This window comes from Salvelinus alpinus, chromosome 16, assembly GCF_045679555.1.
Source record: "Salvelinus alpinus chromosome 16, SLU_Salpinus.1, whole genome shotgun sequence".
In the NCBI taxonomy this organism is placed as follows: domain Eukaryota; kingdom Metazoa; phylum Chordata; class Actinopteri; order Salmoniformes; family Salmonidae; genus Salvelinus; species Salvelinus alpinus.
This window is the reverse complement of record NC_092101.1, coordinates 15,562,549-15,585,453: the sequence shown is the minus strand read 5'-3', so window position 1 is coordinate 15,585,453 and position 22,905 is coordinate 15,562,549. Positions and strand designations below refer to the sequence as shown.

Sequence of the window (22,905 nt, the reverse complement as noted above, 5' to 3'; positions counted from 1 at the left end):
TGCAGAGGTTTTTTTTCTCGATCTGATCACGCCCCTACCTATGGCCATTGGTCAATATTACATGGTGAAGGGTATTATTTGTCAATGTATCTATCAATTAACAGAGATGTACCTCTAATTGGTCAAAGCAGTTGTCCCTCAGCTCACGTGCGAATTCCTTCCCGAGACTGTTTTACTGCATTTAGGAGTCCGGAGAATTTCTTTGGCAGTCTAATATTTTCATAAAGTGGGAATCGTCAAAATGGGAACCCGAGACGACGAATACGACTATTTATTCAAAGGTAAGACGCGCTCCAGAAGTTTAGTAGTTGGGGGACCATTTACTTGTTTTCTCAGTAGTTGAAGTTCAAAGCAGATGATGACGTCTCCACTGCCTTAACTTACTGTTCAGCTAGCTAACGTTAGCCAAACTAGCTTGCTAACCTGTTAGCAAGCTAGCTAACAAGCGGTTATCTGTGGCCTAATAAGCGTCTCATCACAATTTTTAGTTTGTTAGCTAATGTAAGCTACATATAGACAATGTGGAGAAAAATAGCTACTAGTTATAAATGTTTATAAGATTTAGCTAGTTCTCCTTTATTCTACTGGAGTGGATAGCAAACAGCTAACGTTAACTAGCAAACTATGTAACGTTAGTTTGCTAATGTATGACAATCAGCTGGTATGAGCACAGATATAAATATTTGGTGTTATGTTAGGCAAAGCCACTTGCGATGTACTAGGCTAGCCATAACAGACTGCAGTATATTGGTAACTACGATGTTAGTATAGCTTGATCACCACTTGTCTGAAATATGAAGAACCATTATGACTGAAAACGTCTGTATCCAAGATATGAAATGTTTTCTCTCACAAATAACTTTGCCCAAGGGGAGTGAACATTATTTATAATAAGGGTTACATGAATAAAATCGGACCTTTTGTAAATTAAAATGGATGGCCCTCCCTTAAAATGAATTTGCTTACCTAAACAAGTGACCATCCCCTATACCCAAAATAATAATTTTTAAAAAGTGGATACCAGAGAACATGTTTACCCCTCACTTCTTGGACAGACCAGAGCCTTAGATATGTAGTTTTAGCAACTGTTCCGTCATCCGGTAAGCGTCACATGGCAACGCAGGAATTTTGATAGTGCACAGGGCTGTGGACCAGGTTGTGGGTGGAAATATGTATTTTACAGTAAACACATTGCATGAATCTATCATTGTATTTGCAGGTCAGAGAAAAAATATGCTTTCTATAAACATTTCATGCGGTTCTACGTCATTTTACATATTAGCAGAATATTTTTATTATTAACTGGGTGGTTCGAGACCTGAATGCTGATCAAATCAAAGTTTATTTGTGCTGAGAGACTGAAAAGAGGGGTTGGGGGGGGGGTACAATGCAAATAGTCCGGGGAGCCATTTGATTACCTGTTCAGGAATCTTATGGCTTGGGGGTAAAAACTGTTGAAGCCTTTTTGTCTTAGACTTGGCACTCCGGTACCGCATGCCATGCATTAGTAGAGAGAACAGTCTATGGCTGGGGTCTTTGACAATTTTTAGGGCCTTCCTCTGACACCGCCTGGTGTAGAGGTCCTGGATGGCAGGCAGCTTAGCCCCAGTGATGTACTGGGCCGTACGCACTACCCTCTGTAGTGCCTTGCGGTCGGAGGCGGAGCAATTGCCGTACCAGGCAGTAATGCAACCAGTCAGGATGCTCTCGATGTTGCAGCTGTAGAACCTTTTGAGGATCTGAGGACCCGTGCCAAATCTTTTTAGTTTCCTGAGGGGGAATAGGCTTTGTCGTGCCCTCTTCACGACTGTCTTGGTATGTTTGGACCATTCTAGATTGTTGGTGATGTGGACACCAAGGAACTTGAAACACTCAAACTGCTCCACTACAACCCCGTCCTCCTTTTCCTGTAGTCCACAATCATCTCCTTCTCCTCCATCTCCTGATTGGCTGACAGCCGTGGTATATCAGATCGTATACCACGGGTATGACAAAGCATTTCTTTTTACGGCTCTAATTACCTTGGTAACCAGTTTATAATAGCAGTAAGGCACCTTGGGGTTTGTGATATATGGCCAATATACCAAGGCTAAGGGCTGTGTCCAGGAACTCCCGTGTTGCATCGTGGATAAGAACAGCCCTTAGCCATGGTATATTGGCCATATACCACACCCCTTCGGGCCTTATTGCTTAAATACTGCACAAATTACAGAAATTACAGGCTAAGAATGGACAGAGAGGCCTATTAGTTAATCTTATCATATTTCTCCAATGCCAAATCTGTGTTTTGTTTGCAACGAAACTGTCCCTGTTTGCAAATAATTACATCTGAGAAATCATTAGGAATCTGAGCATGGTACTTTCAAAAGTTAGGTCTACCTTTCCACCCCAGACAATAGGTCTACCGACTCAGAAAAATGTAAACTTTAACTGCTGGCTACTGTTCTTCCGTGGCTTAACCCAACGAGAGAATCAAATCAAATTTATTTGTATAGCCCTTTGTACATCAGCTAATATCTCGAAGTGCTGTACAGAAACCCAGCCTAAAACCCCAAACAGCAAGCAATGCAGGTGTAGAAGCACGGTGGCTAGGAAAAACTCCCTAGAAAGGCCAAAACCTAGGAAGAAACCTAGAGAGGAACCAGGCTATGAGGGGTGGCCAGTCCTCTTCTGGCTGTGCCGGGTGGAGATTATAACAGAACATGGCCAAGATGTTCAAATGTTCATAAATGACCAGCATGGTCAAATAATAATAATCACAGTAGTTATCGAGGGTGTAGCAAGTCAGCACCTCAGGAGTAAATGTCAGTTGGCTTTTCATAGCCAATCATTAAGAGTATCTCTACCGCTCCTGCTGTCTCTAGAGAGTTGAAAACAGCAGGTCTGGGACAGGTAGCACGTCCGGTGGACTGGTCAGGGTTCCATAGCCGCAGGCAGAACAGTTGAAACTGGAACAGCAGCAAGGCCAGGTGGACTGGGGACAGCAAGGAGTCATCATGCCCGGTAGTCCTGACGCATGGTCCTAGGGCTCAGGTCCTCCGAGAGAGAGAAAGAAAGAGAGAAGGAGAGAATTAGAGAGAGCATACTTAAATTCACACAGGACACCGGATAAGACAGAAGTACTCCAGATAAAACAAACTGACCCTAGCCCCCCGACACATAAACTACTGCAGCATAAATACTGGAGGCTGAGACAGGAGGGGTCAGGAGACACTGTGGCCCCATCCGATGATACCCCCGGACAGGGCCAAACAGGAAGGATATAACCCCACCCACTTTGCCAAAGCACAGCCCCCGCACCACTAGAGGGATATTTTCAACCACCAACTTACCATCCTGAGACAAGGCCGAGTATAGCCCACAAAGATCTCCGCCACGGCACAAACCAAGGGGAAGGTCACAAGTGGTTCCCTAAAAGCTGTCTGGGTTTAAGAATCTACTATTGTACAGAAAGTGAATAGCTTAATCAGTTGATAGGGACAGAATTAGATTACTTCCAAGCAAAGTCTCTTTTTTTTGTCTCCTCGGCTATAGAAGGATATTCCCATATACATCGGAGTCGCATCTTTCTCTGTATTTTACAGCTTGTTTCTAGCATAAAGCATCAGGGACCAAAGTGCTCTAATAGATCACTTTATATACAGTGCATTCGGAAAGTATTCAGACTTCTTGACTTTTTCCACATTTTGTTACATTACAGCAGGTTTTTAAAAATTTTATTCTGTGTTTTCCTGGGACCCAAGCTTATGAAAACATGCAACTATTTGTAAATATTGGTACATTTCATTGCCCTTATGCCTAAAACAAATGCAGTATTGACAAATAACAATGAAATGAAATACCCATATAAATAGCTATTCATGTTTATTTTCCCCCAATAAAAACACTCTCATACAGTGGGGAGAACAAGTATTTGATACACTGCCGATTTTGCAGGTTTTCCTACTTACAAAGCATGTAGAGGTCTGTAATTTTTATCATAGGTACACTTCAACTGTGAGAGACGGAATCTAAAACAAAAATCCAGAAAATCACATTGTATGATTTTTAAATAATTAATTTGCATTTTATTGCATGACATAAGTATTTGATCACCTACCAACCAGTAAGAATTCCGGCTCTCACAGACCTGTTAGTTTTTCTTTAAGAAGCCCTCCTGTTCTCCACTCATTACCTGTATTAACTGCACCTGTTTGAACTCGTTACCTGTATAAAAGACACCTGTCCACACACAATCAAACAGATTCCAACCTCTCCACAATGGCCAAGACCAGAGAGCTGTGTAAGGACATCAGGGATAAAATTGTAGACCTGCACAAGGCTGGGATGGGCTACAGGACAATAGGCAAGCAGCTTGGTGAGAAGGAAACAACTGTTGGCGCAATTATTAGAAAATGGAAGAAGTTCAAGATGACGGTCAATCACCCTCGGTCTGGGGCTCCATGCAAGATTTCACCTCGTGGGGCATCAATGATCATGAGGAAGGTGAGGGATCAGCCCAGAACTACACGGCAGGACCTGGTCAATGACCTGAAGAGAGCTGGGACCACAGTCTCAAAGAAAACCATTAGTAACACACTACGCCGTCATGGATTAAAATCCTGCAGCGCACGCAAGGTCCCCCTGCTTAAGCCAGTGCATGTCCAGGCCTGTCTGAAGTTTGCCAATGACCATCTGGATGATCCAGAGGAGGAATGGGAGAAGGTCATGTGGTCTGATGAGACAAAAATAGAGCTTTTTGGTCTAACTCCACTCGCCGTGTTTGGAGGAAGAAGAAGTATGAGTACAACCCCAAGAACACCATCCCAACCGTGAAGCATGGAGGTGGAAACATCATTCTTTGGGGATGCTTTTCTGCAAAGGGGACAGGACGACTGCACCGTATTGAGGGGAGGATGGATGGGGCCATGTATCGCGAGATCTTGGCCAACAACCTCCTTCCCTCCGTAAGAGCATTGAAGATGGGTCGTGGCTGGGTCTTCCAGCATGACAACGACACGAAGCACACAGCCATGGCAACTAAGGAGTGGCTCCGTAAGAAGCATCTCAAGGTCCTGGAGTGGCCTAGCCAGTCTCCAGACCTGAACCCAATAGAAAATCTTTGGAGGGAGCTGAAAGTCCGTATTGCCCAGCGACAGCCCCGAAACCTGAAGGATCTGGAGAAGATCTGTAGGGAGGAGTGGGCCAAAATCCCTGCTGCAGTGTGTGCAAACCTAGTCAAGAACTACAGGAAACGTATGATCTCTGTAATTGCAAACAAAGGTTTCTGTACCAAATATTAAGTTCTGCTTTTCTGATGTATCAAATACTTATGTCATGCAATAAAATGCAAATTAATTACTTAAAAATCATACAATGTGATTTTCTGGATTTTTGTTTTAGATTCCGTCTCTCATAGTTGAAGTGTACCTATGATAATAATTACAGACCTCTACATGCTTTGTAAGTAGGAAAACCTGCAAAATCGGCAGTGTATCAAATACTTGTTCTCCCCACTGTATATCTGTCTAGGTTGGAACTGTTGCAGTTAAAATACAATAAATAATTTTCATTCTGACCCAGAAAAAACTGACTGATCACATCTCACAGATGTATAACAGAACACACACAGGCTCAGTTTTTGATAGTGCAATCCTAAGTAATGGTACATATGAAAAATTCAGGCCAACTGTACATCTTGCTGTAGAAATGTGATCCAAACCGGATCAGAACATCTACTGCTTTCTCAGTCAGACAAGAGAACGCTTCCTGCTGTAGATGAGCAACCCAGAACTATGAGTGTTTGCCTCAAAAAGCATCTGGCTTCAAATCAAAATGTATTGGTCACATACACATGTTTAGCAGATGTTATTGCGGGTGAGGCGAAATACCTGTTTCTAGCTCCGACAGTGCAGTAATATCTAACAGTTTCACAACATATACCCAATAAACAAAAAATCTAAGTAAAGGAATGGCATGAATATATGGACAAGCAATGAGCGGCAAAGACTTAAGATACAGTAGAATGGAATACAGTATATACATGAGATGAGTAATGCAAAATATGTAAACATTATTAAAGTGACTAGTGTTCCGGTTATTAAAGTGGCCAATGATTTCAAGTCTATGTATATAGGCAGTATATAGGCACTAGCTATGTGCTAGTGATGGCTATTTAACAGTCGGATGGCCTTGAGATAAAAGCTGTTTTTCAGTCTCTCGGTCCCAGCATTGATGCACCTGTACTGACCTCGCCTTCTGGCTGATAGCGGGGTGAACAGGCAGTGGCTCGGATGGTTGTTGTCCTTGATAGTCTTTTTTGCCTGTGACATCGGGTGATGTAGGTGTCCTGGAGGGCAGGTAGTTTGCCCCCGGTGATGCGTTGGGCAGACCGCACTACACTCTGGAGAGCCCTGCGGTTGCGGGCGGTGCAGTTGCTGTACCAGGCAGTGATACAGCCCGACAGGATGCTTTCAATTGTGCATCTGTAAAAGTTTGAGGATTTTAGTTATTTTCTTTTCTTCAGCCTCCTGAGGTTGAAGAGGCGGTGTTGTGCCTTCTTCACCACACTGTCTGTGTGGGTGGACCGTTTCAGTGATGTGTACGCCGAGGAACTTGAAGCTTTCCACCTTCTTCACTGCGGTCCCGTCGATGTGGATAGGGGGGTGCACCCTCTGCTGTTTCCTGAAGTCCACCATCATCTCCTTTGTTTTGTTGACATTGGGTGAGAGGTTATTTTCCTCCTCCCTGTAGGCTGTCTCATTGTTGGTAATCAAGCCTACTGCTGTTGTGTCGTCCGCAAACTTGATGATTGAGTTGGAGGCGTGTGTGGCCACACAGTCATGGGTGAACAGGGAGTACAGGAGAGGGCTGAGCACACACCCTTGTGGGGCCCCAGTGTTGAGGATCAGCGGGGTGGAGATGTTGTTACCTACTCTCACCACCTGGGGGCGGCCCGTCAGGAAGTCCAGTACCCAGTTGCACAGGGCGGGGTCGAGACCCAGGGTCTCGAGCTTGATTACGAGTTTGGAGGGTACTATGGTGTTAAATGCTGAGCTGTAGTCGATGATCAGCTTTCTCACATAGGTATTCCTCTTGTCCAGATGGGTTAGGGCAGTGTGGTTGCGATTGCGTCGTCTGTGTACCTATTGGGGCGGTAAGCAAATTGGAGTGGGTCTAGTGTGTCAGGTAGGGTGGAGGTGATATGGTCCTTGACTAGTCTCTCAAAGCACTTCATGATGACGGAAGTGAGTGCTACGGGGCGGTAGTCGTTTAGCTCAGTTACCTTAGCTTTCTTGGGAACAGGAACAATGGTGGCCCTCTTGTGGCTAGCTTGAGTCCATTTGATGACAGTGGTGAGTGACGGCGAATGGGAATGACAAGTCAGTGGCTGAAAGTGCATCGACTGCTGCTGAACGACAGTGCTGCAGCGTGTGGGTCGCGGACTGATCTTCCAGAAAACTGCCGAAAAAGATCTGGTAAACCGCGAAGCACAATGGCATTTTCCACCCACTTGCGCAGCTGCCAAACTGAGCAGAGACACCCAGGGTTGCCATGTCTGCGGTTTTCCTGATATTGGGCTACTTGGAAAACTGTGTCGTGGGTGAAAAATGTATTGGTTGCGGGTTTTGGGTATACTTGCACCACGGCCGCCATGGGCTCCCGAGTGGCGAGGCGGTCTAAGGCACTGTATCTCAGTGCTAGAGGTGTCACTACAGACCCTAGTTCTATTCCAGGCTGTATCAGAAAGGGCGGCGCACAATTGGCCCAGTGTCGTTAGGGTTTGGCCGGGGTAGGCCGTCATTGTAAATAAGAATTTGTTCATAACTGACTTGCCCAATTAAATAAATGGCATTTCTCTCTCATATATATTATTTGTTATATTTATTTTTTTGCTTATTATGTCATAGTTCACAATTGTTATTTTGATAAATCGAATTTTGCTTCTGTCTTGACAAGTTAAGTCGATATTCTTAAAGGATCATACCCTTTTTTTCTTCCCAGTTTACCCCTAAAATGACATAGCCAAATCTAACTGCTTGTAGCTCAGGACCTGAAGCAGGGATATGCATATTCTTGATACCATTTGAAAGGGAACACTTTGAAGTTTGTGGAAATGTAGGAGAATATAACCCATTAGATCTGGTAAAAGTTGTGATGATTATAATTTTTTTTTTTAATGGATCCTCTTTCAAATGCAAGAGTAATTTTAGATTTTGACCACCAGATGGCAGCAGTGTGTGCAAAGTTTCAGACTGATCCAGTGAAGAATAACATTACTGCACAATATTTTGTATTAAGTCTGCCAGGAGTTTGCCTATAGAACATATAAAAATGCTTCTTTTTTTTTACACACTCCCAGGAATGCCATACATGATGGATCATTAGCTTATACACTAACATTCACACAACTAGATGGCAGGGTGGGTGTGGAGCCAGAGTCAGCAGTGGTGTCAAACTGTAGACCCCAGTTCCTACATTAACATAAAAATGTATTTTATCAAACAAAACTATGCTACATTTTTATCTCTGGGACTCTCAGGAGGACAAATCAGAGCAAGATTACTGAATGTAAGTACATTTATTTACCTTCAGAGGTGAATATATCAAACCAGTTGCCATGAAACGTTTTTTGTTGTTGTGCACTCTCCTCAAACAAAGCATGGTATTTTTTTCCACTGTAATAGCTACTGTTAATTAGACACTGCCGTTAGATTAACAATAATTTAAGCTTTCTGCCCATATAAGCCATGTCTATGTCCCAGAAAGTTGGCTGTTGTATACAACGTCATTCTAGTCACATTAGGGCACGTTAGTAACAATCATCCCGGTTTAGGGACACTTATCCCGTGTCGGTTAATTTGCTCGATAATGTTATCGAAAAAGGGTTTATTGTATAAATGTGGCTAGTTTCAGGCCTTTTGGGCAGGTTTTGAGTGGTCATTGGTTAGAAATTTTAGCTTGACCTGGCAACCCTGGAGACCGCTGCTAAGCATAGAGCGCACTGAACCGAGAGTACAGTTGCACTTGACCAAATCAATTCCAGTAATTCATGAAATAATTATACATTTACTCTGGCACGTCGCGACCCATCATTAACAGGTCCCATACTTTAAGGCTGCGTTTAACCTTTTTTTTTATCCATCTACAAACAATATCCCATAATGGCAAAGCAAAAACAGGTTTTTAGATTTTTTTTGTGCTAATTTATTAAAAAATAAATACCATATTTACATAAGTATTCAGACCCTTTGCTATGAGACTCAAGTCCCCCTGTTGTAACTTCAATTGATTGAACATGATTTGGAAAGTTCTGAGACAGGATTGTGTTGAGGCACATATCTGGGGAAGGGTACCAAAAAAATGTCTGCAGCATTGAAGGTCCCCGAGAACACAGTGGCCTCCATCATTCTTAAAGCTTCCGGAAGTACAACCATCTCTGAAGCACTCCACCAATCAGGCCTTTTATGGTAGAGTGGCCAGACGGAAGCCACTCTTAAGTAAAAGGCACATGACAGACCACTTGGACTTTGCCAAAAGGCACCTAAAGGACTCTCAGACCATGAGAAACAAGATTCTCAGGCCTGATGAAACCAAGATTGAACTCTTTGGCCTGGATGTCAACTGTTACGTCTGGATGAAACCTGGCACCATCCCTACCGTGAAGCATGGTGGTGGCAGCATCATGCTGTGGGGATGTTTTTCAGCGGCAGGGACTGGGAGACTAGTCAGGATCGAGGGAAAGATGAATGGAGCAAAGTACAGAGATCCTTGATGAAAACCTGCTCCAGAGCGCTCAGGACCTCCGACTGTGGCAAAGGATCACCTTCCAACAGGACAACAACCCTAAGCACACAGCCAAGACAACGCAGGAGTGGCTTCAGGACAAGTCTCTGAATGTCCTTGAGTGGCCCAGCCAGAGCCCGGACTTGAATCCAATCGAACATCTCTGGAGAGACCTGAAAATAGCTGTACAGCTACGCTCCTTCTCCAACCTGACAGAACTTGAGAGGATCTACAGAGAAGAATGGGAGAAACTCCCCAAATACAGGTGTGCCAAGCTCTCATGATCATACCCAAGAAGACTCTCTAGGCTATAAGCGCTGCCAAAGGTGCTTCAACAAAGTACGGAGTAAAGGGTCTGAATACTTATGCAAATGTTTATTTTCAGTTTGTAGATTGAGGGGGGAAAATGATTTCATTTTTGAATAAGGCTGTATAAGAACTGATAAATACATCATGGGCTAGAAACATTTGTTTTTAATAAAATTATTTATAGTAGCTATAGCAAGCTATCAAAGTTGACCTCCAATCCTCCGTATCTTCGCGCTCTCCTCAAACTGAACAGAACATAGGCCATAGACTAGTCCGCATGCAAGAGTGCATTTATTTTATTCTTTTACTAGATCTAATAAGAAAAATATTTTCGGAAGAAGCCTTTGCTTTTCTGGAACTGCCACTGTAGGCCTACACAGCACAGACATTGGTTAGGCTTCTCACAAGAAGCAAGAGCAGAGCAACCTGGGGCTCGGTGTTGGAATATCCTTGCAGTGTGTAATGCAGCCTAGTTGTATTTACACCATCCCAGCAGCTATTTTAGAAATGTAACTTTGCTCTGTGCTTCTCCGAGCATGGACTTTGTACGTTATTACCTATTAGGGCTGTCCCCGACCAAAAGAAATCTGGGTCGACCGAGAGTCATCTATTCTTTCGACCAATCGATTGGTCAATTTTAAGTGTATTTTTCCATATAGACACACCCTATGTTTTGAATAAAATCAACTATATGTAGGCTACTGAGCTTCTCTGATGCTTTTAAGCACTGCAATTTTAAAAATGAAAATTACTGAAAAGGGAGCCAGAGACTAATATAGCCTAACCAGAAGTAAAAAAATTAAATAAAATAAAAATAAATAAAAAAATCTCCTCCTGCTGCCCAATTCTGCTGTCCTTTGCAGATTCTGCCTTTAAGCTCCTGAAGTTGCCAGTAATAGGCTACACCAGCGGTCGGCAACCTTTTCCATTTGGAGTGCCAAGTTATCAAAACAATTCTACGGCGTGCCAGTTATGATTTTCATATGCACATTTTCGTGGAACAGTTTAATTTCATTTTATAATAACATCTTCATATTTCAAAATCAATGTCATGTGGTTAATCAAAACTAGTTAAATGAAAATGATACCCATCTAAAAGTAACTTCTATTGCCATTGCCAATATATAAAAATAACCTACATAAAACCAACAAATAAAAAGATAGAATATTTAGTTTTATTAGGATATTTTCTATGAATCACATTGACTATGCATGGCCTGTCTGCAAGGAATTTTGATTTTCTTTTTTAACTATTAACTTGGTCAGCCTGAAGCTGGTGCTAGCAAACTTGCAACATTATATAAAATATTCTGGGTCCTCAGTTTCCCAGGCCAGTGCGCTCTGTACAGACACAACTGTAGGCTATTTGCACAAGGGATAAGAAGTAACTAATTTTATGTTTCCACCAGATCAGAGCATGACACCTTTTTTCTCCTTTCATGCCGAGTAGTTATCAAAAGGGAGAGCGCTGGAAAGATTTTTCAAATAGGCTACGTTGAGGATCTATTGTCATTCTCAATGGATGAAAAAACAGACATTGTTTACTTGCTGTTTGAGGCGAAGAAAAAATTACGTTGAGAAACTCCACAGTGATGGTGAGTTAAGACAATCAGAAATAATATCAGATCCCCAAATGGGCGCATTTATAAACCTACATTTGCGCCCAGGCCAGGTAGCCTAGACCTAGCTCTATGCGTAATCAAGTGCGTATCTTTACTCAAGATTGCCAATTTAATAAATTGACAACTCGTAAATGGAATTACGTTTTTTTTTTTTATTATTACGTTTTTCTCACAAGCGTAGCCTAGGTTGTGCTCGCTGTCAACAACGTGTCCACTCCTACAATGACAACGGTAAGAGTAATAATAATATATTGAATACATTAACATAAATTACTGTAACCAGACAAACGTCGATTCGAAACTATGGGAATTAACGGTAAGGGTGGGTTGCACCAACATGGATTAACTCAAACTGTGTTAAATCAAGGTTAATCTATTTATCTTGTTGCACTAAAATTTTAAACCTAGTTTTAAATTAAATCCTTCCTCTAATCTAAGTTTAGTTTTCACTTTAAACCTAGATTAATTTTACGCATGTTGCTCAATGAATAAAAAAATATATCTAAACTTAAATTGGAAATTAATTCTAAACTGCCACATGAGGTGGTTTAACTGATAATGGCAGCATATCTACTGTGGAGAGACCAAAACGAGTTCCTCGGAGAATAATTAGAGACCGGTTAAATCCTATTGAGTTTTATGATAATGAACTCATTATTAGTAGGCTATTTATGTGCCCATTTTGTACAACAATTAAATTGGGGCTTATGATATGCCCAGCCTTGACACGAATGATGACGTTATGCAACATGCTGTAACGGGCCTGATAACGGTAATATTGTAGTGAAGTAGTATTAATGTTAGTTTTAGTGTGCATTGTTGTTTATGCATACTAAATATTGGTGGGTCAAGTTGTCCGTCGTCATCATAGGGGTTATGGAGAGGGGCAAACTGCTGGGGAATCATTTCGCATATCTTCTGGATGACAGGATCAATTCCCTTTGACGGAGGCCGCCCTCTGGCTCCGGTCTGAAATAGCCCCCGCCTCTCCTCTGCCTCATCCTTTTTGGCTTTCGTATTTAAGTTTTTTCCCTCCGCGTCGATCCATTATATTTGTCGCATAAAATGGCCCAGGTGTCTTCTTTTTGACAGTTGTGTTGTCTGTCTTTTTATCCTCCAGTACGTTACTAAATTCCTCCTCCAGCGCCGAGTTATTTTTATTTTTTTCATAAGCGGAGAAATTTGAGCTTCTTTGACGTGCCAAGATCAAGTGGCTATCGGACAAATAATAAATGGTTAAATAACGTTAAGTAATGACAATAATATTGTATGCAAGCTAGCTTGGTTAATAAACTAGCCAGCTACAGTAGCTAACTAATTCGTTTTCTGTCTAGTACTGGCAAATAACGGATTTTATTTCAAGTCAGCCAACCCATGAGAACCTTTCACGATGGAGTTGCAGTAGTTCTAACCTTGTTATTATTTTATCAAGGAACAGCGACTTTGTTGACTAGCTATTTCGTTTCAAATCACGAAATACCTCATATTGGTGTAATGTCACTAATCCTAGTTTAAAACCGTTCATCATAGATTTACTGATCTAGATTCTAAATTAAGTGGTGCAACACATCTCTAATTATTAACCTAGATTTACACAACCTAGATTAGCTCTAATCCTAGATTAATTTAAACCATGTTGGTGCAACCCACCCTAAATGTACTACTGGTGATACTGGTGTGTCATCTGTGCGGCCTCCGCAATGGATTAGTCCACTCCGACAGGCATGAATCAGACAGGTGTCTCGTGTGGCATAATTTATTTACAAATATATTTGCCACTGCTTGACAAAAAAAATATATTGGTTGCCCAAACAATCGATCAGTCGACTAAATGGGGTCATCCTTATTGACTATAGCCTGTTATACTCAACTCTGGACCTCGAAGACAGTTCCACTGTATTTATTTTCATCGTTCCCCTCCAACCAGGGACTGATTTAGACCTGGTCTATGCTATTTTAATTATTAGGTAGAACAGAAAGCCAGCAGGCTTTGGACCTCGTAGGGTAAGAGTTGAATACCCCTGGCCTATAGGCTATGGATCATTTGATTGAGACCAAACTAAATAGCCTATAGGCGCACTTGATGTTTCGCACCCAGAGGAGAGTCAGAGATTAAGGGTGACATCGGGCATATGTATACACACACACAGTTGAAGTCGGAAGTATACATACACCTTAGCCAAATATATTGAAACTCAGTTTTTCACAATTCCTTACATTTAATGCTAGTAAAAAATTCCATGTTGTAGGTCAGTTAGGATCACCACTTTATTTTAAGAATGTGAAATGTCAGAATAATAGTAGAGAGAATGATTTATTTCAGCTTTTATTTCTTTCATCACATTCCCAGTGGGTCAGAAGTTTACATACACTCAATTAGTATTTGGTAGCATTGCCTTAAAATTGTTTAACTTTGGTCAAATGTTTCGGGTAGCCTTCCACAAGCTTCCTACAATAAGTTGGGTGAATTTTAGCCCATTCCTCCTGACAGAGCTGGTGTAACTGAGTCAGGTTAGTAGGCCTCCTTGCTCGCACACGCTTTTTCAGTTCTGCCCACACATTTTCTATAGGTTTGAGGTCAGGGCTTTGTGATGGCCACTCCAATACCTTGACTTTGTTGTCCTTAAGCCATTTTGCCACAACTTGTATGCTTGGGGTCATTGTCCATTTGGAAGACCCAATTTACGACCAAGCTTTAACTTCCTGACTGACGTCTTGAGATGTTGCTTCAATATATCCACATAATTTTCCTACCTCATGATGCCATCTATTTTGTAAAGTGCACCAGTCCCTCCTGCAGCAAAGCACCCCCACAACATGATGCTGCCACCCCCGTGCTTCACGGTTGCAAGCATCCCCCTTTTTCCTCCAAACATAACGATGGTCATTATGGCCAAACAGTTCTATTTTTGTTTCATCAGACCAGAGGACATTGCTCCAAAAAGTACGATCTTTGTCCCCATGTGCAGTTGCAAACCGTAGTCTGGCTTTTTTATGGCGGTTTTGGAGCAGTGGCTTCTTCCTTGCTGAGCGGACTTTCAGGTTATGTCGATATAGGACTCGTTTTACTGTGGCTATAGATACTTTTGGCCCTGTTTCCTCCAGCATCTTCACAAGGTCCTTTGCTGTTGTTCTGGGATTGATTTGCACTTTTCACACCAAAGTACGTTCATCTCTAGGAGACAGAACATGTTTCCTTCCTGAGCGGTATGAAGGCTGCGTGGTCCCATGGTGTTTATACTTGCGTACTATTGAAAATTGCTCCCAAGGATGAACCAGACTTGTGGAGGTCTACAATTTTTTTTCTGAGGTCTTGGCTGATTTCTTTTGATTTTCCTATGATGTCAAGCAAAAAGGCACTGAGTTTGAAGGTAGGCCTTGAAATACATCCACAGGTACACCTCCAATTGACTCAAATGATTCAATTAGCCTATCAGAAGCTTCTAAAGCCATGACATAATTTTCTGGAATTATTCAAGCTGTTTAAAGGCACAGTCAACTTAGTGTATGTAAACTTCTGATACAGTGAATTAACTTAAATAATTTGTCTAAACAACTGTTGGAAAAATTACTTGTGTCATGTACAAAGTAGTCCTAACCGACTTGCCAGAACTATAGTTTGTTAACAAGAAATTTGTGGAGTGGTTGAAAAACGAGTTTAAATGACTCCAACCTAAGTGTATGTAAACTTCCAAATTAAACTGTATATCTATCACCACAAAAATAAATGTCCTCTCACTGTCAGCTGTTTATTTTCAGCAAACTTAACATGTGTAAATATTTGTATAAACATAACAAGATTCAACAACTGAGACATAAACTGAACAAGTTCCACAGACATGTGACTAACAGAAATTGAATAATGTGCCCCTGAACAAAGGGGAGGTCAAAATCAAAAGTAACAGTCAGTATTTGTTGTGGCCACCAGCTGCATTAAGTACTGCAGTGCATCTCCTCATGGACTGCACCAGGTTTGCCAGTTCTTGCTGTGAGATATTAATCCCACTCTTCCACCAAGGCACCTGCAAGTTCGCTGACATTTCTGGGGGAAATGGCCGTAGCCCTCACCCTCCGATCCAACAGGTCCCAGACGTGCTCAATGGGATTGAGATCCAGGATCCTCACTGGCCATGGCAGAACACTGACATTCCTGTCTTGCAGGAAATCACGCACAGTCATGTCAGGATGAGCCTGCAGGAAGGGTATCACATGAGGGAGGAGGATGTCTTCCCTGTAATGCACAGCAGTGAGATTGCCTGCAATGACAACAAGCTCAGTCCGATGATGCTGTGACACACCGCCCCAGACCATGACAGACCCTCCACCTCCAAATTGATCCCGCTCCAGAGTACATGCCTCGGTGCAACGATCATTTCTTCAACGATAAACGCGAATCCAACGATCACCCCTGGTTAGACAAAACCACGACTCGTCAGTGAAGAGCACTTTCTGCCAGTCCTGTCTGGTCCAGCGACGGTGGGTTTGTGCCCATAGGTGACGTTATTGCCGGTGATGTCTGGTGAGGACTACAACAGGCCTACAAGCCCTCAGTCCAGCTTCTCTCAGCCTATTGTGGACAGTCTGAGCACTGATGGAGGGATTGTGCGTTCCTGGTGTAACTCGGGCAGTTGTTGTTGCCAGCTTGTACCTGTCCCGCAGGTGTGATGTTCGGATGTACCGATTCTGTGCAGGTGGTGTTACACGTGGTCTGCCACTGCGAGGACGATCAGCTGTCCGTCCTGTCTCCCTGTAGCGCTGTCTTATGCGTCTCACAGTACGGACATTGCCATTTATTGCCCTGGCCACATCTGCAGTCCTCCTTGCAACATGCCTAAGCCACATTCACGCAGATGAGCAGGGACCCTGGGTATCTTTCTTTTGGTGTTTTTCAGAGTCAGTAGAAAGGCATCTTTAGTGTCCTAAGTTTTCATAACTGTGACCTTAATTGCCTACTGTCTGTATGCTGTTAGTGTCTTAACTTCTTATGGCTGCAGGGGCAGTATTGAGTAGCTTGGATGAAAGGTGCACAGAGGTGCCCAGAGTAAACGACCTGCTCCTCAGTCATAGTTGCTAATATATGCATAGTATTATTAGTATTGGATAGAAAACGCTCTGAAGTTTCTAAAACTGTTTGAATTATGTCTGTGACTATAACAGAATTCATATTGCAGGCAAAAACCTGAGAAAAAATCCAAACAGGAAGTGGAAATTCTGAGACTGGTCGAGTTTCAACCAAGATCCCATTGAAATCACAGCGAGATATGAATGAGTTTTCACTTCCTACGGCTTCCACTAGATGTCAACAGTCTGTAGAACTTTGTCTGACTCTACTGTGAAGGGGGGCCGAATGAGAGGAGAATTAGTCACCACTGCCATGAGGTGACCATTTCTTGAACATGTGCGTTCACATGAGAGGGAGCTCCATTCCATCGCTCATCTGAAGTCAATGTAATTCTCCGGTTGGAACGTTATTCAAGATTTATGTTAACAACATTCTAAAGATTGATTCAATATATCGTTTGACATGTTTCTACTGACTGTTACGGAACTTTTGGACATTTCGTCAGGTTTTAGTGAACGCGCTTCGTGACTTTGGAATTGTTTAACAAACGCGCTAACCAAAGTAGCTAATTGGACATAAATAACGGACATTATCAAACAAATCAAGCATTTATTGTAGACCTGGGATTCCTGGGAGTGCATTCTGATGAAGATCATCAAAGGTAAGGGAATATTTATCATGTAATTTCTGGTTTCTGTTGACTCCAACATGGCGGCTAATTTGACTTGTTCTGAGCGCTGTCTCAGATTATTGCATGGTTTGCTTTTTCCGTAAAGTTTTTTTTTAAATCTAACACAGCGGTTGAATTAAGGAAGGGTATATCTATAATTCCATGTGTATAACTTGTATTATCACCTACATTTATGATGAGTATTTCTGTTGAAACGATGTGGCTATGCAAAATCACTGGATGTTTTTGGAACTAGTGAATGTAACGCGCCAATGTAAACTCAGATTTTTTTTATATAAATATGAACTTTATCAAACAAAACATACATGTATTGTGTAACATGAAGTCCTTCATCTGATGAAGATCATCAAAGGTTAGTGATTCATTTTATCTCTATTTGTGCTTTTTGTGACTCCAATCTTTGGTTGGAAAAATGACTGTGCTTATTGTGGTTTGGTGTGACCTAACATAATCGTTTGTGGTGCTTTCGCTGAAAAGCATATTTGAAATCGGACACTTTGGGATTAACAACAAGATGACCTTTTAACGACCGTTCCACAGGTGCATGTTCATTAATTGTTTATGGTTCATTGAACAAGCATGGGAAACAGTGTTTAACTTTTACTGCCTCAGAAACCCGGATCCGGGAGCACCCCCCACCCCCCACACACTGATTAGCATAGATAGCATAGCTTCAGAAGTAGATAGTAGCATCTAAATATCATTAAATCACAAGTCCAAGACACCAGATGAAAGATACAGATCTTGTGAATAAAGCCACCATTTCAGATTTTTAAAATGTTTTACAGGGAAGACAAAATATGTAAATCTATTAGCTAAACACGTTAGCAAAATACACCACTATTCTAACTCCATCAGTTTCTTACTCCTTCAGGTGCTATCACCAATTCGGCTCAACTAAGATATTGATAGCCAATAACCTATAAAAAAAACCATCAGATGACAGTCTGATAACATATTCATGGTATAGGATAGTTTTTGTTAGAAAAAAGTGCATATTTCAGGTAGAAATCACAGTTTACAATTGCACCGACCATCACAAATCCACTAGAATTACTAGATAGAGCAACGTGTATGACCAATTTACTCATCATAAAACATTTCATAAGAATAGACAAAGCATAGCAATGGAAAGACCCAGATCTTGTGATTCCAGACAATATTTCAGATTTTCTAAGCGTTTTACAGCGAAAACACAATAAATCGATAAGTTAGCATACTACATGTGAAAACGTTACCAGAGCATCGATTCCAGCCAAAGAGCGCTATAACGTAATCACCGCCAAAAGATATTAATTTTTTCACTAACCTTCTCAGAATTCTTCCGATGACACTCCTGTAACATCATTTTACAACATACATATACAGTTTGTTCGAAAAGGTGCATATTTAGCCATACAAAACCGTGGTTACACAATGAAAATACTAGGAAATCAAGCCTCAATATGTCTGACGTCATCTATCAGAGTGATCTAGTTTAATTAAAAGCTAATCATATACTTGACTAAAAAATACAGGGTTGACAGGAATCGAAAGACAAATTAGTTCTTAATGCAACCGCTGATTTACATTTTTAAAATTATCCTTACTTTTCAATACAGGGTTGGCCAAGTGAAGCTATACAAAACAAAATGGCGAAAAATGCGTTTAAAATATTTCGACAGAAACACGGTTTATCATATTAAATATTGCTTACTTTGAGCTGATCTTCCATCATATTCTTGGGCAATGTATCCTTTCTATGTTATAAACGTCTTTTGGTCGATAGATGTCCTCTGTCCTTCGAAATGTCCACTAACAACGACCGAGACCGCGAAACGTTCCCAAAGCTAGAAAGTGCACGACAAATAAATTCCTCAGAATCGCACTAAACGGATATAAATTGCTATAAAACGTTTCAAATTAACTACATTATGATGTTTTTAACAACTATAACGACTGAAAACATGACCGGAGAAATATAGCTGGTTAGAAAACGATTTGGAACGAGACAGGTCCGATGGCCTTCACGCTTGAGGCGCACGTTGAGAAAGAGGGGTCTCTGTACATTTTTGTCATTTATAATGGCTGTGAACGTCCCATCGAGTTCATTGAAAACGTGATGACGTACAGACACCCAGAGGAAGACGTAGGTAGTGTCGGTTTCTTCATAGCATTCACTGTGGCCTTATAAACAGACCCCAGATCAGAGGTAAAAATTTCTGAAATCTGAACCCTGTCATGAAAAGTGCTGTAAAAATTGTTCTGTACCACTCAGAGACAAAATTTCAACTCCTATAGAAACTATAGACTGTTTTCTATCCAATAATAACAATAATATGCATATTGTACGATCAAGAATTGAGTACGAGGCAGTTTAATTTGGAAATGTAAAAAAAAAAATAATGCTAACAGCTCCCCCTATTGACAAAAGGTTAAACCCTTTGCAATGAAGATCTGTGAAGTTATTTGGATTTTTATGAATTATCTTTGAAAGACCGGGTCCTGAAAAAGGGCCGTTTCTTTTTTTTGCTGAGTTCATATATAATCCTAATCAACTAATTCCAAAACATTGAGAAGTATTGGAATTTAATAATTAGCAAATTACATGACCCTCCCCTGGACTTGATTAAAAAACTAAACTTTCCCCTTGACTGAAATTGAAAAAGCATGACCCTCTCCCATTTTCCTCCCAGGTAATCATTCTTCTGTAAATTTCGACCCCTCTCTAAGTATCTGCACCAGGTCATCATGACTGTATCTATCATGATCGTGGTTAAATGACTAGCTACCAGGAAAAACATGCTCAGTAGATTTGGGCTTCCATTTAGTCATTGTTGAACAAATATAGCTCTGTACTAGTCATCTCTCAACCCCAATTGTTTCCACTGACATAGAAGCCTGTCATTGCAGTTCCAATATTTTTTTATTATTTTTTTGCCAGTGGTGCTTATCGGCGACTCTGGTGTGGGGAAGAGTAACCTGCTGTCCCGTTTCACACGGAATGAGTTCAACCTGGAGAGCAAAAGCACCATCGGTGTGGAATTCGCCACCCGCAGCATCCAGGTGGATGGCAAGATGATAAAGGCCCAGATCTGGGATACAGCTGGACAGGAGCGCTACAGAGCCATCACCTCAGCGTGAGTGGAGGAGGGAGCTCACTGCTCAATAATGTTAAGGATGCTCGTCTTGCTGTAACCTGCCCTTTATTGAAGTAGCATATTTTGATAGTACTGAAACCATTGTTTGAAATCTTTCTCTATCTTAGTCTCACAACCTATGACCTCCTATCCTCCCTGCTCTGTCCCAATCAGGTACTACCGGGGGGCGGTGGGGGCTCTCCTAGTGTACGACATTGCCAAGCATCTAACCTATGAAAACGTGGAGCGCTGGCTGAAGGAGCTGAGGGATCATGCTGATAACAACATCGTCATCATGCTGGTGGGCAACAAGAGTGACCTGCGCCACCTCAGGGCAGTGCCCACAGACGAGGCTCGCGCCTTCGCAGGTAAACAACAAAAACACTGGAGTAGATGACAGCTCACTCCGGGGACAAAGAAGACACCCCTGTTTGTCTCAACTCAATCTTTTCTCTCTTTCTCCCTCAGAAAAGAATACGCTATCATTTATTGAGACCTCAGCTTTGGACTCCACTAATGTAGAAGAGGCGTTCAAGAACATCCTCACAGGTAATGGGCAGGGGCCACTATACAAGGCTATTTACATTAGTTAGTTTCAAGTCAAATGGTTTGATTTCTTACACATGAATGGAATGGCATATTTAATAATGAGTAACTGATTTATTTGTATTTTCTCCACAGAAATCCACCGAATCGTATCACAGAAGCAGATAGCTGACAGATCAGCACATGACGAGTCTCCAGGCAACAATGTAGTGGACATCAGTGTCCCCCCCACCACCGATGGGCAGAAAAACAAACTACCGTGCTGCCAAAGCCTGTGACCCACAATACCACCTTCCTACCCCCACCCCTCATTCATCTTTCTTTTGTCCTGGTTGTTGAACTACTGCGGTCTCTATTCCTCCATGTGTTTTAGAAATCTCCTAGAAAATCAGACTTTCTAGATAAGTCCTTTCTCCCTTTTGTGTCTGTATGCTATCCTCTTCTAACCTCAAAGCTCATGTCTTTTACCAAGTGATAGACAAAAATCCTATTTTGAATTCAGGTTCTGATCGTGTGACCCAATCCTGTAGAAGGAATGGTGAGAGATCAGTTTGTCCTGTGCTTCTGGTTGCCTTGCTGCTGTCCTCAGTCCTGAGTGTGGCATGAAAGGAGCAAGAACAGAGACCCGGGGTAGTGACTGACTTGGGCTGATATTAAGTGGGGGGTTTTGTTACGCCTATGGTTCAAAGAGATGCCAAAGTGTGGCTGTGATCATTTTCAATCTAAAATAATCTAATCTAAACAGTAAACTTGCAGAGAGGAACTTTTGTCAAAATTTGACTTTTTCCAATTGTATCATGGACTTTGTTTCACTATTGTTAGATGCAGCAACTGTGTTCGCTCTGTAATTAGATCATACTATGAATTGATCCAGTAGTCCGACTACAGTTGAAAGCAAACGTAAATATGCATCTTGTGTCCTGCCAATCATTTCAATGGAACTCGCCATGTAAAACCAACAACTAATTCCGAAGAACTTACATCTTTTAAATGACAACACTTAGCTTGCTTGTTTTGAGGAGGAGGGGGGCTGATATACAGTAACACTCAATATCTAGGGTGGAGGATGTTTTCATTGCGTCACTCTACTCAAACCATTAAGCCTCTAAAATGTAGTTGACAGTGGAATTTTTAAGAAAGGAAGGCTGCTTTTGTATGGTTGGCTATAATGCCTTATGTCTCTCCTTTCTAGTAGAATTGCCTGTATGTAATTTTCTGTCACATGTCCATCTTTTAAATCAATAAACACGTGTTAATTTGCCTTTTCATCAGGGAGCATTGAAATGGAAATAAACCAAATGAATGTCACTTGTTGACAGACATTTTCTTTGAACATCAAGTTTTCCTCTCAAGTCTTATAATGCTGAAACATATACTGCAGGACTTCTAGTGGTGTAGTTAGTTATAACGTTGAATGTGTGATACAGAAATACATGTTCACATAACTGCTATCAGTAGGACCAATATCTCAATTGCAACTTTAAATTTTAGACTTATTTACACATTTTGAAGAATTGAATGTAGAAAAAAAATTGTGCACTAAAATGTTATGGTAGACTTAGTTGAATAAGTTCCAACATGTAACTTCAAAATACTGTGTACATGCTCACCAGAAGTGTGTCCATTAGATATGAAGTGAATTGCAACTACTTTGATATATTGTCAGAATTGTTATTTTACTTTATGCCTGATTATTAATTTCAGTTATTCTGAATAGTTGATTTTATTTTAGAAAAAAAATCTAAGAAAATAAGGGTATTTATTTTAAGTGCAATCCACAATGTAAATATA

General features: G+C 41.4%; 1 protein-coding gene across 1 annotated transcript; it reads left to right on the top strand.

Moving 5' to 3' along the window:
* The first annotated feature begins 102 nt into the window (after positions 1-102).
* On the top strand, positions 103-22,449 carry LOC139540937 (ras-related protein Rab-11B-like). The gene is made up of 5 exons (XM_071345013.1): positions 103-281; positions 20,373-20,568; positions 20,743-20,936; positions 21,037-21,117; positions 21,250-22,449. Exons 1-5 carry the CDS (start codon positions 242-244, stop codon positions 21,390-21,392), a joined length of 654 nt encoding a protein of 217 aa, XP_071201114.1. The 5' UTR covers positions 103-241; the 3' UTR covers positions 21,393-22,449.
* Positions 22,450-22,905: the final 456 nt, after the last annotated feature.

Excerpts from the sequence above, each read along its gene's own strand:
- LOC139540937 (XM_071345013.1), top strand. The coding sequence starts at position 242 with ATGGGAACCCGAGACGACGAATACGACTATTTATTCAAAG. Across the intron at positions 20,937-21,036 it reads CGAGGCTCGCGCCTTCGCAG|AAAAGAATACGCTATCATTT; the intron begins GTAAACAACAAA and ends TTTCTCCCTCAG. Across the intron at positions 21,118-21,249 it reads GTTCAAGAACATCCTCACAG|AAATCCACCGAATCGTATCA; the intron begins GTAATGGGCAGG and ends TTTTCTCCACAG.